The 16,171-nt window shown below is 40.3% G+C and overlaps 1 protein-coding gene across 4 annotated transcripts in view; it reads right to left on the reverse strand.

The window, feature by feature from the left end:
* pde4ba (phosphodiesterase 4B, cAMP-specific a) overlaps nucleotides 1-16,171 on the reverse strand; it is a 204,834-nt gene that overhangs the window by 15,510 nt on the left and 173,153 nt on the right. For 3 of the 4 annotated variants that reach the window (XM_055015852.1, XM_055015857.1, XM_023290081.3), the window contains one exon: nucleotides 5,942-6,054. In XM_055015852.1, coding sequence (XP_054871827.1) covers nucleotides 5,942-6,054 — 113 coding nt within the window. Of the gene's footprint in view, nucleotides 1-1,032; nucleotides 1,279-5,941; nucleotides 6,055-16,171 lie in introns of those variants that run through there. The other variant, XM_023290082.3, reaches the window with a different exon arrangement.

Raw genomic sequence — 16,171 nt, forward strand, 5'->3', positions numbered from 1 at the left:
TGTTCATCCGCAGTTTAAACACAGCAGGCATTTAGCAGCAAATAATCACATCGCCTCTACTTCTCTCTTTCTCCAGATGACCTGAGTGTTCGGCCTCAGTCATTAAAAGAAAGAAGAAAACTGGTCGCCAGGCTTTGGTACCATACTTAGATACACTATTGTTCATCTGCAGGGGCCTACTGTGATTGAAATCCTCCTGTCACTTATTATCTCACCCTCTCATTTAGACAACAATATACGGTTCCAGATACCACAGACAAACACTAATTTTTCTTCAAATGCGTTTTGTTCTATTTGCCCTTTTATAAGCAGTAACAGTTGCGCTAAGTACCAGTTATTGTTGCTTATAGGTCGCTTAATAACCAAGGAAGTCAGTGTGTCAATGTGCCATACTTTCTGTGATCTTGACACCCTGCAACTAAAGTTAAAGTAATTCCATAAAGTAAAATTCTATCCAAATATACTGCAAAGATTGCATAGAAGGCCCAGAGAGAGATATTCCTGTTGTGACCAGTGCTGAATTCAGCTTTGATCTTGGGGTGCAAGAGTGAATAAAAGTCTCTCTTACAATGCAGCCACTGTCTTTGAGCGTAAGCATTAAGACATTAAATTCAAAAACATGCGAAAGGATGCACACTGATTCTCAAATGCAAAATGCAGGTATGACTGCTTCTTGCTGCACAAAGCTCTGAACATGTGTACAAACAGAAAATTAATTTTAAAAAACATGTTTTAATAAAGTACTGCAACAATAACTAAACATCACCAACATGCTTTCAAAAAGGTGGAAACACTAAAGCAGTCATCAGTCGCAGCAGTGAAATATGTTTCAAGTTCTCCTGAGTTTAAAGTTTAAAGTGGATCTTTAAACGCCACTAAAAGTCACAGAACTACTAGATCAAGGATCTACTAAAGTTTTATACACCAGCATGTTAAATTCACACCACGTTTATCAAACTGCAAAAGTTCGGCACTCAAAATCCATGCGAGTCAAATCTCACAAGACAACACAAACTTTCAAGAAAAACTCACCTTTCTCCAACCATTTAGCTTCCCTAATTTCCTCTCTTTCTTGTCAAAGCAGCAGGCGCCCATGTTGCTGAGTGCAGAGTAGAGCAGGGATGCCGTCCGTTAAAGTGTCTGTCTCAGCCTGACTACAGCATGAGCAAACGGACCAAGCCTGGGCACTCTGATGCTGGGAAACGCCACAGCTCTAATGACTCACTTTGGGCTGCGAGGTCTGACTCGGCTTTACCTCACACCCTGTGTATGTGGAGCAATGACTGAGAGTGTGAGAGAGAGACCTCTGCCTGATGCACACTCCCTCATGGGGGTAGTCCCGCCTCTAGCCGCTGCACTCCTCTTGCTGTTCGCTACTCCTACAGCTGGCAGTCACAGCTCTGAGGTTTACACTGTCAATATCTGGCTGATCATTCTGATGACTAGAACGCTTCCTGTTTTGATGAACACAGTGGATTTCCATGAACTTCGATTACGAAAGGCAGCCGGGCATAGTTGTTTTGGTTTTTTTCCCCCATCCTGCCGGTTAAAATCTATTCAGGTGGCCGACTCTTTTGACACCAGGTCTACCCAGAAGGCGTATTCTCAACAGCAGCAGCTACTCCGGTGCTCTATCAGTGTCTACACAAGACGCGTTCAGGCAGATTATTCAGCTGCAGGTCAGGTCCACTTTGGAAGTACTCTGATCTCAACATGAAGCTGCTGTAAAACAGCCTTGAAGTTCAATAAAATGTTATAAATTGTTGCAATGGCTGTGTCAGTTTCTCAGAGCCCAAACATAGGTCTTTAAATTATTTTGGAGATGTAATAATTGGTCAGCTGATCAATCAAAAAATACCATTAATCAGCCGCTATTTTGTTTAGACTATTTTAACATTTTACAAATCTACCTGTCTCCGTATTTAGTAAATTTCATTACGTTGTATATTAGCGGCCATAATTTAGAATAAAAACCCTAATATCAGTCAGCGCTGTAGCAATTCAGAGCATCTTCCGTGCTGGTAGCATGAAAGTACGAGTAGAGCGGAGAAAAAAAGACAACATTGTGAAAATTTTACCTTGATTCTATATTACATTAAAATTTTAAAAAAAAAGGATTTTTTTTTCACTTGAAGAGCTGTGCTGAAGAAGAGGGGATTTTGCACATTTTCTCCATTAAACAAGAAAATAATAAAAGCAATGTGTGAATCACCTGATAATGAAAGTAGATGATATTTGCAACCCTGAGTGCATCGTCTAACCAACAATCCAAAACCAAAAGATATTCAATTACAAGGACTTAAACCAGAAAAAAAGCTGTACATCCTCGCATTTTAGAATCTCATTAACCAACTAATCATTTCCTCTTTACTAATACATCAGTTACATCAGTTGTTGCTTTATTATCTTCCATTTAAATAAGTGATGACTGGATGTATTACTTAAGCTCTGATTTCATGTACCAGTGGCTCCACAGCATTGACAGAAAAATATTCAAACTCCCAGCAGACCTTGACCCATCTATGTCGACAATGCATAACAGAGAGGACAGTCACGTACTGTAAGTCCTCAGCAGCAGCCCTGCACTTCACCTTGGAGGTACAGCAAGAGCGTCTTGCATTTCACCTCCCTCATACTCATGTTTCATACTCTGTCACAGCTTGAATAACAGTTTTTCCATCCTAAATACAACAGATAGTCAGGGGTCACATTAGCTGATTGGTATGTTCTTGCTAACAAAACCAGGTTGGGTGCAACGGCTCACATGACAAAGGGGGTGCAGTTGTGTAATCTTTTAGTTTACTGTAAAAACAAGGCACGGAGTAAGATAGCTATGGTTTAAGTGGGACTGACCTACTGTAGGTATGGACACAGCCACATACACACTCCAACTACATACGTGCAACACAAACATGTTTGCTGGACAACTCCTCTGTTATCTTATCCACAGATGACTACGTGCCAGGACACATTCACTCACTTGCCAAAGTCACATCTATTAGAAAGGGTCATGAAATACAATAAGCACATTGTGCCACCTGAAATGCTACACTGTAGACCAGTATTGTATCGCTCAGGCCCAACACATTCGATTCTTCCTCAAAAAAACCTCACTTTTCAGAGTGAAATTTCCAGTAAATCTGATTTTACATCATTCTTAAAGGTTACCTTTTTGAGATAGCCTGCTCACTCGTAACAAAAAACGCACAGCACAAAGCAAACTATTAAAAGTGTACAATCCGGCATTATTATACAACGCTAACAATAACAAAATGTGATGTATCTGTTCGTTTACAGCCTTCCATGCTGGTGTATTGTGTTACACTCTGATTATCTTGGCAGCTCAAAGAGTACATTCAATAATTTCTTTAAAAAGCAGAACAGATCTATCCCTTCATCATTCCCTTACTGGGATGTTTGGGAATTTCTCAAGATGGTGAGGCCCCTGAAATCAGTCTACACCCACAGATAGCATTTTGGCTCAATGCTGCCAAACTTTCTCTGATTGCAAAAGTGCTAAAATCACATGTTAGAAAGATAACCATATGTGAGGAGTGACAGAAACCGGCATCATTACTGCAGCTATTAATATAACAAGTGTTGTAACTTAGTGTTTTTTTTTAGTAATATACTAGTGTCATTCAGACAGATATATTAACTCTGCCCTTACATTCATGCCTAAATGTCTCTTTGCTAAAACAGCTATGAAAGCAGTTCTTCTATGATTCCTCGTGTGTTAAGTGAAACCAGTCCTGCTAACTGCCAGTGCTGGGTGTGTGTCCACATCAAGACAGCAGTGGGGTACATAAACACAACCATTAGGCATCCAAATGGGTATGATGGGGTGTCTATTGTCGTCTGGAGAGAGAACACGGGATCGGGAAGGAGACAGGAAGAGAGAGTCACTCTGCCCAGGGGTCTGCAAGGATCCTTCTCTCACTCACACACACAAATGTTCTATTTCTTCCTCTCTAGTTTATTGTGTTTGACCCACTGTGGGATCCCTCGCATCCTGTTGTCCAGTTTTATGAGAAATAACAAGCTTTTCCTCTTGGCTCACGTGACAAACTGTGTTCAGACTCTTTTACACACAGCTGCCACTCAGCCTATAAACGAAACATACAAACAACTGTTCACTGCTGAATGTTTCGAGTCCAAAAAATAACTAAAAAATCACTACATTTAAAAGAAAGAGCATATCGATTCAACTAGAAAGATGAAATGTGTGACTTTCAATAGGTTGCCATCCTTCATGACAATATAAGGTGTAGTTTTACTGTGGTTAGATCTACAACAAAGATGGCTGAGGATCTGGTAGCTAATGCTGATAGAACTCATGTCATCATTGCAGCCCACAGATGTTTTTACCCCTGTGGTCAACCACAGCACTGCAGCCCAGAAAGCACCATTTTATTATTATAAAACAGACACCTGCATGGCATTGTCTCAGTGCAAAGTCTTTGGGCTAAAGAGGGGTATTCCTAAAACAATAATGCACATGTTAACAAGGCCACACAGCACCAGGTAAATCAACAAGAGAGAAAAAACATTCTTTACTCTTTAAAGGTCGAGGTAGCAGCAAGAGCGCAGCTCATAGAGTCTAATAGGTATAAATTCAGAAATCTGCACCAAGACAAGAGGAGGCTCAATAAATCAAGCAATCTACAATCTCAATATAGCTCTGTACTATTTTTCTGTCAACTTCCTGACTCTTTATGTAAGGGGCAGGAATTGAAGCTTGCTGCACATGACGCACAATCAGTAACACAGAAGAAGCTGAACAACCAGTGGACAGTAGAAACGCTCAGTCAGATAAGATGTAAAGAGTGCCACAAAAACCACGAGAGATGCCGAATCGCGACTTTTTGTCCATTTTACCATCCTTGCACCAAGACAAAAAGCAAAATGTGCAAAAAACACGATGCACTTGGAATAACTTGTGAGGCTTAAGAGATTCTGCTCAAGTTGGCTCATAGCCTTGCAAAAGTTTGTAACTGTATTCTGATACCATGGTTTGCATCATGGTGGATGAGACCATTCTATGAAAAAATTAGCAGTAAAAATAGATTCAGTTGGGTCTAAAAGGCTGCTGCCTCTGCAACCCCTACACTGATACTGTTAAAGTAATTCTGATTCTGTGAGAATTGATGCATTTAAACAACGCTGCATCTCAATAATACAGTGCTGCAGTACATATATAATCCAGTCAATCAAGTTTAGTGCAATAAGTAATAAACCTTCAAGTCAAACATTGCTGTGCATCAGAGAGCAATATGGTTAAGTGGTGACTTATATAAAGAACCAGGAGCTGAACCTTGGTGCTCATCACACACAATCAATGGTGCAGAAGAAGCAGAATAACCAGTGGACAGTGAAAATGTGTTCAATAAAAGGAAATGTGGAACGAAGGCAACAGAAGGCCAAAACAAAAACACCTCCTTTGGTGAGACCATCTTTGTGCAGAGAGAAAATAAGCTTCATGTTGGCTCAGGCAGAAATCAGTTGATAAGTAGCGTCCAGTCACGTACAAGTGTGCAGGTGGCCTTTAAAAGCCGTCGGTGCTGGCTGCAGCCCCCTCCAAGCCAATCTCCTCCTCCTTACTGTACTGTGCGAGTTCAGACTTTCAATGCTGTTGACTTTGCCTGGGTCATGCTAAGTTCAGCTCCAGTACCTCTAGATTTTGTATACTGTCCTTCATGTGTTTATTATGCTGAAGGATTAATGCTCCCTGCAGAATCCGTCATTGTTCAGATTGGAGCAAAGAGCAGAGCCTTTCCTGTGTAAACACTTGCAACAAATGGAAGAGTTCAAAGAGTTTCTCCACTCGAAATGCAATAAGGACAACATCAGTGTTGTGGCCCCCTCCACATTTTCTCCACTAATGATGGAGCAGAATAAAAACAAGAAAAGAAAAACAGAATAGAGATGCAGCCTCTCCTACCTTATTGGAGGCCATGTCACTGACAGAGCGGTAGGTCTGGATGGTCTCCAGCTGGTCCAGACACCAGTCCAACTCCTCCATTGTCTCCATGGCCAGCTTCTGGTACGCCTCATCTGTCAACAAACAGCCGGCACAGAGAGACATACAGTCAGAGCAGACGGTGCACATGGAGCCCGAGCGCTGCCCAGCCACTCCCAGGCAACATCCACCCACGGGTCCTGCTCGGGGCGCCTGCTGCTGCTGCTGCTGCTGCTGCTGCTGCTGCTGCTGCTGCTGCTGCTGCTGCTGAGGAGGAGGAGGAGGAGGAGGAATGGCTAGTGGTGGCACCCGGCTGTAGCGCTCCTTCATCATGGGGAGGTGTCGCTGTGTCGGGCTGCTGGGGCTCGCAGCTGTCAGCGGAGCAGAGGAAAGCTAGGACCTGACCTCGCTTCGTCACACGCTCAACTTTACACTGTGCATGTGTGTGTGAAGCCCCCTCCGTCTCCCCCGAATCTGAGGCCCTCGGCTCATTTACATAAAGTCAGCCCCCCCTCCATAGCAGGAAACCAGACACCACCCACCCCTTACCATTGCCACACACACGGCAACACTTTGCCCCATCTTACAGGAAGCCGACAAACACCTGTAAACCTACACACACATTCTGCAACACACACACTTTGTAATGTCAAAACTTTTGCGTCAACTATGAATTAGTTGTCCTTTCTTTGGAACACGTACTATAATGAGAAACACTGATTCATTGACATCATTTATTCAACACAATCACCTGTGATGACTGACAACAGGCAGATTCGATAGATAATGATGTTCTTTTCTTTATGTAGAAGTAGAGACAGAACTTGGTAAAGAGCCCATCTATCTCTAATGAGTCCATAGAACTAAGAACATTTTGTTCAGGTGCAAAAATGATAACAGCTGTAGTAAAGATACGTGTGGCTGTTGCTATGGTGTGTATATGAAGGAGGTACAACTACAGGATACAAATGTAGATAAAAAGTACGAGCAATGGCTCAGGTCTTAATTTTACAGAACTGAGAAATATTTCTCATTTAAAACATTCAGGTGTCTGTATGCTATTGTGTGATTATTTGCTGTATTGGCTTATTTCCTGTCTTTTCTTTATTGTAACTTTATTTTGGTCAAGTTTCAGTATTGTATGTTATTATTACCGGGCCTTATCATTGGATATTTCTGTTCCTTACAACTTGTAGCTGGATTCTAAAGGCAGGTTATCTCAAAAACAAACAAACACACACACCAAAACTATACCATTTCTCAGTCAGAAACTGAAAACAAATTCAAGTTTGAGATTTCAACTTTCTGACAGTCCCTCACCTAATTATTTGACGTGCCACAAAACGCAACCAAATCTAAGCTTCTATCATATTATTTCATCAAAATCCCTTTATTCTGCATGTTTTGTTTAAAGTTATCCGTAGATGAATCAGATTCAGTAAAGAAAAAAAAAATCTGCTCTCATATGCGCAACTGTGAAATCATTTATGACTCAGCTGTGACAAAAACTCAGGGACTTTTCTGCTAAACTGGACTGAACTGCAGATAGGAGACAAGTGTTGGGAACATTTGTGGGCATCTAGAAAAATGCTGATTCCATATTTTTTTCAATTATACTAAAATAACTACATTTTTAAAAAATAGAATTTATTTGGTCTTTTTATGACTTATGGCATTTTACTATGTTATACTGCTATGTACAGTGGTTTGCAGGACTATATATTGCAGTGAAAAATAAGCCCACAGTGAGTAAAAATTTTACAGAGGCAAAAAATGCCCAGAAATTGCTTGGGGTTTAGAAGTTTGGTTTGAAAAATACTGATTTAATGTCTCATTTAGTTACTAAACTGTGCAGCAGAATGCCAGCACAGCCAGTAGAAACTATGCATCTTTGCTGTTGAGGTGTTTGCAACAACCCGGAAGCTTCCCACTTTAAGCATAGCACAAACCACATTCTGTCTGAAAGGGCCTTTACCCTCACCCCAACCTGTTGAGGAAGATTGCTGCCCTTCCTGAACCTGGCTCTGCTGAAGGTTTCTTCCTGTTAAAAGGAGGTTTTGTTGTTGCCAAAGTGCTTCCTCAGAGGGAATCTTTGGCTTTGTTGGATTTCTCTCTAAATAAGAAAGAACTGAATTGAGCTGAATTTGAAAACATTTGGTTTAAGACAAAGAACAACAGAAGATCTTCACACTGACCATGAATGATTTAACAGCAAAAAGGCTTGACTGTCTAAGTAGTTCATTGTTCATCACTGAACTCTATTAATAATTGTACCTTTTATGCAAAAAAAACCCCAAAGTGACTATATTGTGCAACTACAACATAGAAATTAAACTACAAATAAATATCCTAGTAATACTGAATAACAGAAGGTGAGAAAATATTACTTTTGTGCTGAAAGTAGTATGTTTAAGGCAAGATTTTTAAAATATCAGGGTCAATTAAAGAGAAAACAAACATGTACGAACTCTAATATCTGTCAGGGAGATGACCCAAAGTAATCACAGCATGACTTTGATGAGAGACTACAGAAAAGAAGGGATGCAGTGTGTTGTAGAAAGCGCTCAAACATTCTTCGTTCTTGCATGGTCGAAAAGTTTAGTATTCCAACCCTGTTCCTGTGGTTTAACTGTTTTTCAGACAACTGCAACTGTACGTCAAGCTTGGAGTGAGTCCGTCTTGGAAAGCAAAAGGGGTGTGCGATGAGCTGGCTGGTGGGGTTGGACAGACACACACACACACACACACACACACACACACACACACACACACACACACACACACACACACACACACACACACACACACACACACACACACACACACACACACACACACACACACACACACACACACACACACACTCCGTCTGCTGCCCCTACATTGTGTATACTCCAGGTCTCCTAGCTGCAGAGCACAACATGGCAGCAGGGTGTGCTCTGCGGCGACCTTAGCGTGGCCACGTAGAATGTGTCCCCGGCTCTGATCTCCTCGCCATCAAAGCCAGTTCTGAGCCTGTTTGCCCTCCCAAACATGAGAGGCACCTGGCGCTCTGCCCACAGCCTCCCCTCAGCCTGATGAGGCGAGAGGCAGAGAGACAGGGAGCGAGTGTGCGTCTGATGTTGCAGCGGTTTACACTTATTTGAGATGTTGCTTTCCAGTATTTGCGACATCTTTGAGGCGGTGCGTGTTTTTGAAGAGCATATAGGTCCTTTTTCCCCCGCAACCATTTTGTTATTTGAACTCTGTTAAAAAAGCAAGAGACACACTGGAAGTTTTAGCTTTGGACGTGTTTCTCACCTCACTGATTACTGACCTGTGCAATTTTGACATCTGCTGCAAAAACTTACTAAGACACTTTTCTGTCGGTTGTGCTGTAATAGTAAAAAGTAAGTGTAACCACACAGTTAATGGTCTGTAACTTATGTGTGGATGGTGAGGTTGGTTTTGTAATTCTGAACATAAATATGAAAGCAAATGCACAAGAATTATTATACTGGAGCACATTTTAAGGAAGTCTGAGGTTTCAGATGTAGAAATCTGTTTTTTTGTGCCTTGAAAATGTTAGTTGGCAGCCTACTACAGAACTTCTAGGACTTGGCAGGACATGACACTCATTGGCTGCATAAGATATGACACAGAATTTTCTAAATATCTTGTTTTATGCGCATTAAAAAAAATCATCAGAGCTTATCGGTAAGAAACATCCAATCACGAAGCTTGGAATTCTGCTCTGCTTACTATAAGCAAAAGATGAGCTTTCTTAAAGCTAGATAATACATTTAGCCATGAACTTTCAGATTCTAGGGTGATGTTGGGTGATTTCAGCAACAATAGCTCAAGAGTTAAAGTAGGACTTTTTGTTCTGCCAGATGTTTCACATCTTTCGCTTATCTATCGTTGTTGCTTATGAGCCCAGAAATGCCACAATTCATCAGAAAAGGTAGTGAAAAAGACTGTAAGCATGTTTTCTGAGGAAGGAAATCCATTTAATACTTTGTTTGACATCAAGGATAGATCAACAGAAACAGAATTTTGGTAACTAGCTCTGAATGTATGAATGTAAACATATCTTTTGTTCATTAAAGAAGACTTCCCTGGGCACCTGGCTGCATATAAAATTTGCAATAGTTCCTGAAGCCTATGGATGCTGTAGTATTTACGGCTACACACCATACCAAACTGAAGATCTTTTTACTTGATTACAGTTTAGGGTGTTGGCATGCTGACGTGAAGAACAAAGGTGCTCTCATGAGGAAACAATACAGATGAAAGAGTTCTGGACGGTTGTCAAAGTGAAGCTGCATCAGAACAAAACTTGACTGCAAGTCAAGCGCTTAACCACTTTCAGGGTTTTGATTTCAAAACTCATAAAACTGGGTCTTAAAATCTAGTTCACTGAGTCGGGACCTGAAACTGGTCACAAGGCCAACGTCTTGCGGGTCCCCACACACTAAATCCAGTTTGTAGGTAAGTGCCAGATACACTTAACTGTAACGCTTGTATAACAGTTTTACTCTGATCCCTGACCTGCTGGCACACAACATCACCAGTCCTCCCACCACCAATCAAGTTAAAAACAAAGATTTATACGCACTGTAGCATGTGACATGTACATGCAAGTAGTTTACAATAATAGTAAAGTAGCTACAGCAACTATTAAAAATAAAGACAATGCTTTATAATGCAACTATAAGTCAGATCAATCAACTAAAATCAATGCAAGGTCTGAACTCGCTTCTGAATCAGTACAAATGCTGGTTAAATGATGGCATCATCTGTAACAGTGCGGAAAAAAAGTAAATTGAAATGAACAATTTTTTGCTGTATTTTGTGGTAGTGCTAGTTTTACTTTTAAAGAACAATGTAGAATTTATATGAGAGAATGTAAAAAATAAAATATTGAAGTCAATTTGATCCTTTACACATCAACATTGTCAAACAGTGAGACTTTATGGGCTGGGAAGGGGGCTGGGATAGGGGCTCAACATTCTACAGAGATTTTACGACTTCAGTGTTTAGTTTCCATACTTGTCTCCTGTCTGCTCTGTTTAAACAGCCTGCAGTTCAGTCCAGTTTAGCTGGAACGTGTCTCAATTTTTGTCGCATGACTATTGGTCATGGAAAAATCACTCGTGGCTTCTCAGTGCACAGAATTTTTTTGTCTTTTACAGAATTTATTTAGTGCAAATCCTAGATTTTTGGAGATTTTTTTCAATGACAAATGTGAGAAATTATCATTTTAAGTTTGTAATCGGTTATTGTTCATGACAGTACAGCATGTCACACATTATTTCAGGAACTGAAAGCTGAAAATCCAATCATTCTTTCAGTTTTTGCAGTTTCTGCCTCTAATAAATGGTGTAATTCTAATGATTCTTCATTTTTTTTCTCTAAAGATAATAAGCCTTCAGAACCAGCTGACAGGTTTAGGGGTTCAGAGAGTTAAGAAGAGAAGCATGTGCCGTACGCTTGCTGCATATCAGCAGTTACTTTAGCTACAACAGCCGGTAATGGCCTCAGACGAACTAAAGGAAACAGCATTCAAAAGCCAAATGTCTGACAACATGCACACACACACACACACACACACACACACACACACACACACACACACACACACACACACACACACACACACACACACATACACATACACACACACACACACACACACACACACACACACACACACACACTTAAGCTACAAGAGGGGATTTCCACCGCCTCCACCCCGACACAAGGACCTTTGTGATCAGCGCTCAGACCTACAGTGTGTGTCCCACAGGGGCAGACAGAAAAGCACACAGATGCACATGTACAGTCCAGACACACACACATCACAACATATGCGTCTGCTGAAACGTCTCAAACGACTGCGCTCCCACTCAAACACACACACATGGACTTTCCAGCTGAGAGAGGCCGAGCCAGCGGGCTGCAGAGGCAGAGAGGGTGAGGAGGGATATGAGGTCAGCGCTGTCTGTCTCTGTTTCACTTCAATATGCAGTTCATTTAGCTTCAGCAGCACATTTCCTACATGGACAAGCACGCAGACGCACACTTGATACCCGCAAACCTTCAGTAATGTTGTTGAAAAATATGAAAAGCCAACGAAATAAGAACAGTAGTCACACCATTCAGCAGGAGAAAATGCACAGACCTGACACGAGTGGATAGGAGAACTGAAAAAGCTGACTTTACAGGTAATAAAATCCAAAAACAAACACAAAGCATGACCTTAACTATGCTGCGTTAGCAGTATTGCACAGGTATCCATCTTATCATGTCCAATCATGACTCACTGATTGTTTTTCCTTCATGGTTTCGCATTCATTGTGGTTTTAATTCCTAAAAGAGATCTAATTTTGATTCAATATTGAATATTTATATATATTTAATATTCCAGTGAGATCTGTTCATGTATCTTTTCTATTTTTCTGAATTATTTAACTTTTAAAAAAATAATTGTTTCTGCATTGAACCAGACGATGTGTTTCTTCCAGCAGGTGCGCACACACACACACACACACACACACACACACACACACACACACACACACACACACACACACACACACACACACACACACTCACTCACTCAAAGCAGGCTATTTCAGGACTACTGTGCCCACAGGATATTAGAGCAGAGCAGTTGAAGTTGTCTGTGTGTGACTATATATGTGTGAGTGTGAATTAGAGACAGCTGCATCTGTCATCCTCTCCAGGGGACACAGACACTTTCCTGACTGCAGTGTGATCGTAGATGCAGCAGAGCAGGAGGCCTGCAGCATTATCATTATCAGTAGCCAGAATCTATACGGTAGTGTCACGGTTTAGTCACGAGCGGAGATGATCTCAGGCATCGACACACACACATACACACATACACACATACACACTCAGTCAGGATAGGAGGGTCAGCAGGGGTCTTCTTTCCCCCCCTTGATACCAAGTTCTGCTTTGAAATTATTGACCAAACATTCATCATGTGGGCATCCAGGTTCTGAAGGGTGACGTGCCACATTTCCAGTGAACCAACCTAAACGGACCACACACGCAATAGAGAAACCACACTTTGACATGGGGTGATTCCTTCATGAATGAGAGAGAGATTCTTCAGTCGAGCCTTCTGCTTTACAAGAAACAGAGAATGAGCTGATCTGAAACCTTCCGTGTGGTTACACAACACTTCCTAACAAAGACCAGAGATGGTGAGGCAAGGGGCAGCTCTGCTCTTCCACTTCTTACCAGATCGGTAACAGACAAGGATTTCGTAAAGTTGGAGAGGGATGAGGGGGTAGGAGGGCTCGTTTGTGGTTTGAGGGACTTGCTATGTAACCCTGAAACGTTTGATGATTGAAGCCTAGCTGTAAGCCGGGATTCTGAGAAGTGACAAAATGACATCATGGATCTGGATTTCGTTAGAGCTCATTTATCTGATTTATAAGGAGACAAATAATGTCTCAATAGATGATATCAGGATTGCGGTTGTGAATTACAAACAGCAGGGAGAGAAGTAATGGCTGGACTTGGTGTTGCAACGGAGTAAAAAGGGCTTTAATGGAGCCATAATGGGTAAATTTATTGCTCTGGGAAAGTGTTGGTGAAACACACGGTGCTTTTTTCATGTGGTGCCCCTCCAGAAGCTGCACTGTGACACATTTAGGATGTTGAATCACAGATGAAGAATTCTGGTATGTTGTAATAGTAAATGTTTTCATGCTGGCCTCTGTTGTGTCAAAGCTACTGTTTTGTGTATTTGCTTTCTGTCACTAAATGCACAGACAGAAGTTGGACATAAAGCTGCTGTATTTCTGCTGCAGCTACTTTCAGAAGTCTGCAAAAAAAATCAATGGTACATGACTCCATTTATATTAACATTTTAGCACTGCTTTTCTGTCTTTTTTTAGTGTGTAATATTGATTTAATATTGAAATGACTGAAATAAAACAAATATGATACTATTTCCTCCATTATTTTCAACGTGAACACAAAAAAGTGCAACTATTCCTTTAAAGTAATGTTTAACCCTCTGACCCCTCAAAGTAATTTCTGCCAGATTTTTGCTTTTTTACTCACTGTGGGCTCATTTTTACAGTAATATGAAATCAGCACAACCATGAATAGGAGAGAAAACTCAAAATTGTATTTGGTGCAGTATAACCAATTGAAAATTTCATAAATTATTAAAATTTAAAATAAAAAATAAATACAAAAAATAACTGGAATCAACATGTTTCACAATCTTCCAAGTGCTCACAGATGTTAATGAGCAAAACTGTACATATTTCAGATATCTTACTACTTGCGTTTTTAAATCTGTTTCTATACCTATAGAATTAAATAGACTTCGATAAAATATCACAGTTTTAAGCTTAGATATCGTTTGCTTTCTGACTTAATGACGTTCCACAGATCCGGCAATTCTTTCTGTTTTTAGAATTCCAAGTTGTAATAATAAATGGTGTTATTTTGCCTTTCAAACCCACTGGCTGTTTTCGGGGTTCAGAAGGTTAATAAAAAACATCTGAAAGTGGATACTGAATGAAATTGCTATGACAAGAAGCATGTCTTTATGAGCACACAACAGGAAACACTGGGCTGGCTGTGGTCTCATTGTTAAACTTGTTTCTAGCGTACCAAAGAGGGAACATAGTACAACAACAGTCTGACACTCGGTCACACAGATTCACACTCATGTGACTCCTCGTCTTACTCGAGGCCCTTCTGCTCGCGTTTAAACTGAAATTAAGTCAGCTCATGCTACAAAACGTCTAACAAAAAGTGCTTTGACTGTGTCACATGTAACCACCCTGTGTGTGTGTGTTTGTGTGTGGAAGTGTCGGACCCCCTTTATGGTTGTTGCTGGCTCTTCTCGCCGTCTCTCTTTGGACATAGTGTTCCCTGTCCTCCCCGTAACATACACATTCCTGTCTGATTTACTATAGAACTCAGTGGGAAAGCAACATGGAAAACTATAAATCTGAGCAGCATGCAAAGACTCCCAAAGGTGGACGGCGATACCAGATCCCTCACCGAATCGCTGAAATAACAGCAGAGAGGCTCTGCTCAGTTAATCAAACTGCCCAAATCCAGGTGGGATGAGAATACTGAATGTCTGTGGTTGGGGGAATATTTTTGTAGAAGGTTTGTGACTTAACTCTATTTAAACAAGTTTGTTTTATTTGGGAAGACTGGGTGATTTTACAGTTCTACTCCCCCAGTGATTTTTCTCCCACGGTGTTAATTTCTGCTCCAAATAATGAGTATTGGCATGCTTGTTGTTCTTCTATTAATTTAGGGTTTTATTCATTGTACTATGTTTGAGTTTTTGTACACACAGTAATTGAATCTAATGGTTAATTAAATTTTTGACTCAGTTCAATCGATTGTTTTCACATCTGATTACCAGCTGAGTTTGTAGAATTATATATATATATATTTTAAAAACACTGAAGAAAAAAATGCCTGTTAAATGCTTTTTGCAGTCAAAGGTGAGAACTTTAAATGTTTTGATTTGTCGACAATATAATGTACGTGCTCTATGGAAACGGCATATTCTTTGACGTTTTGTGCACAACGTAATTGTCGGTCTCAGTCATGATCACAGTAGAACCAGTATGATTGTTAAATGTCCCTGCACCTTGGTAGTTTAACACAACTGTTAATTACCTACTACCTGTCAAGGTCACTTTAAATCACTCTAATGCACTTTAACTCACAGTGCCTTGAAAGGTGTAAATATTGTATATTGAATTTTAATGACATTTAGTATTTCTATAGATTTTAAAATTAGAAATGTTTCTTATAGTATTGTACAGCAAGTTTTCAGAGTATATGCTAACCTTTAATGTTAATGTTACTAATCTGCCTGTCTTGTCTTTTTGTTATTTATGTTGTTGTATATAAGCTGCTGAACGCTTGAACTTCCCTCTGGGTTAATAAAGTATCTATCTATCTATCTATCTATCTATCTATCTATCTATCTATCTATCTATCTATCTATCTATCTATCTATCTATCTATCTATCTATCTATCTATCTATCTATCTATCTATCTATCTATCTATCTATCTATCTATCTGCATCTAATGGTTATTTTAAATTCTGATTCAGCTCTGTAGAATTTGTTACAATTTTCTGCAGTCAAAACCCCAAAGATACATTGTTTTTAAATAAATAAAACACAAAAATGCACATTCCTGAAAT

The sequence above is a fragment of the Amphiprion ocellaris genome, chromosome 2 (genome assembly GCF_022539595.1).
Source record: "Amphiprion ocellaris isolate individual 3 ecotype Okinawa chromosome 2, ASM2253959v1, whole genome shotgun sequence".
NCBI classification, from domain to species: Eukaryota; Metazoa; Chordata; class Actinopteri; family Pomacentridae; genus Amphiprion; species Amphiprion ocellaris.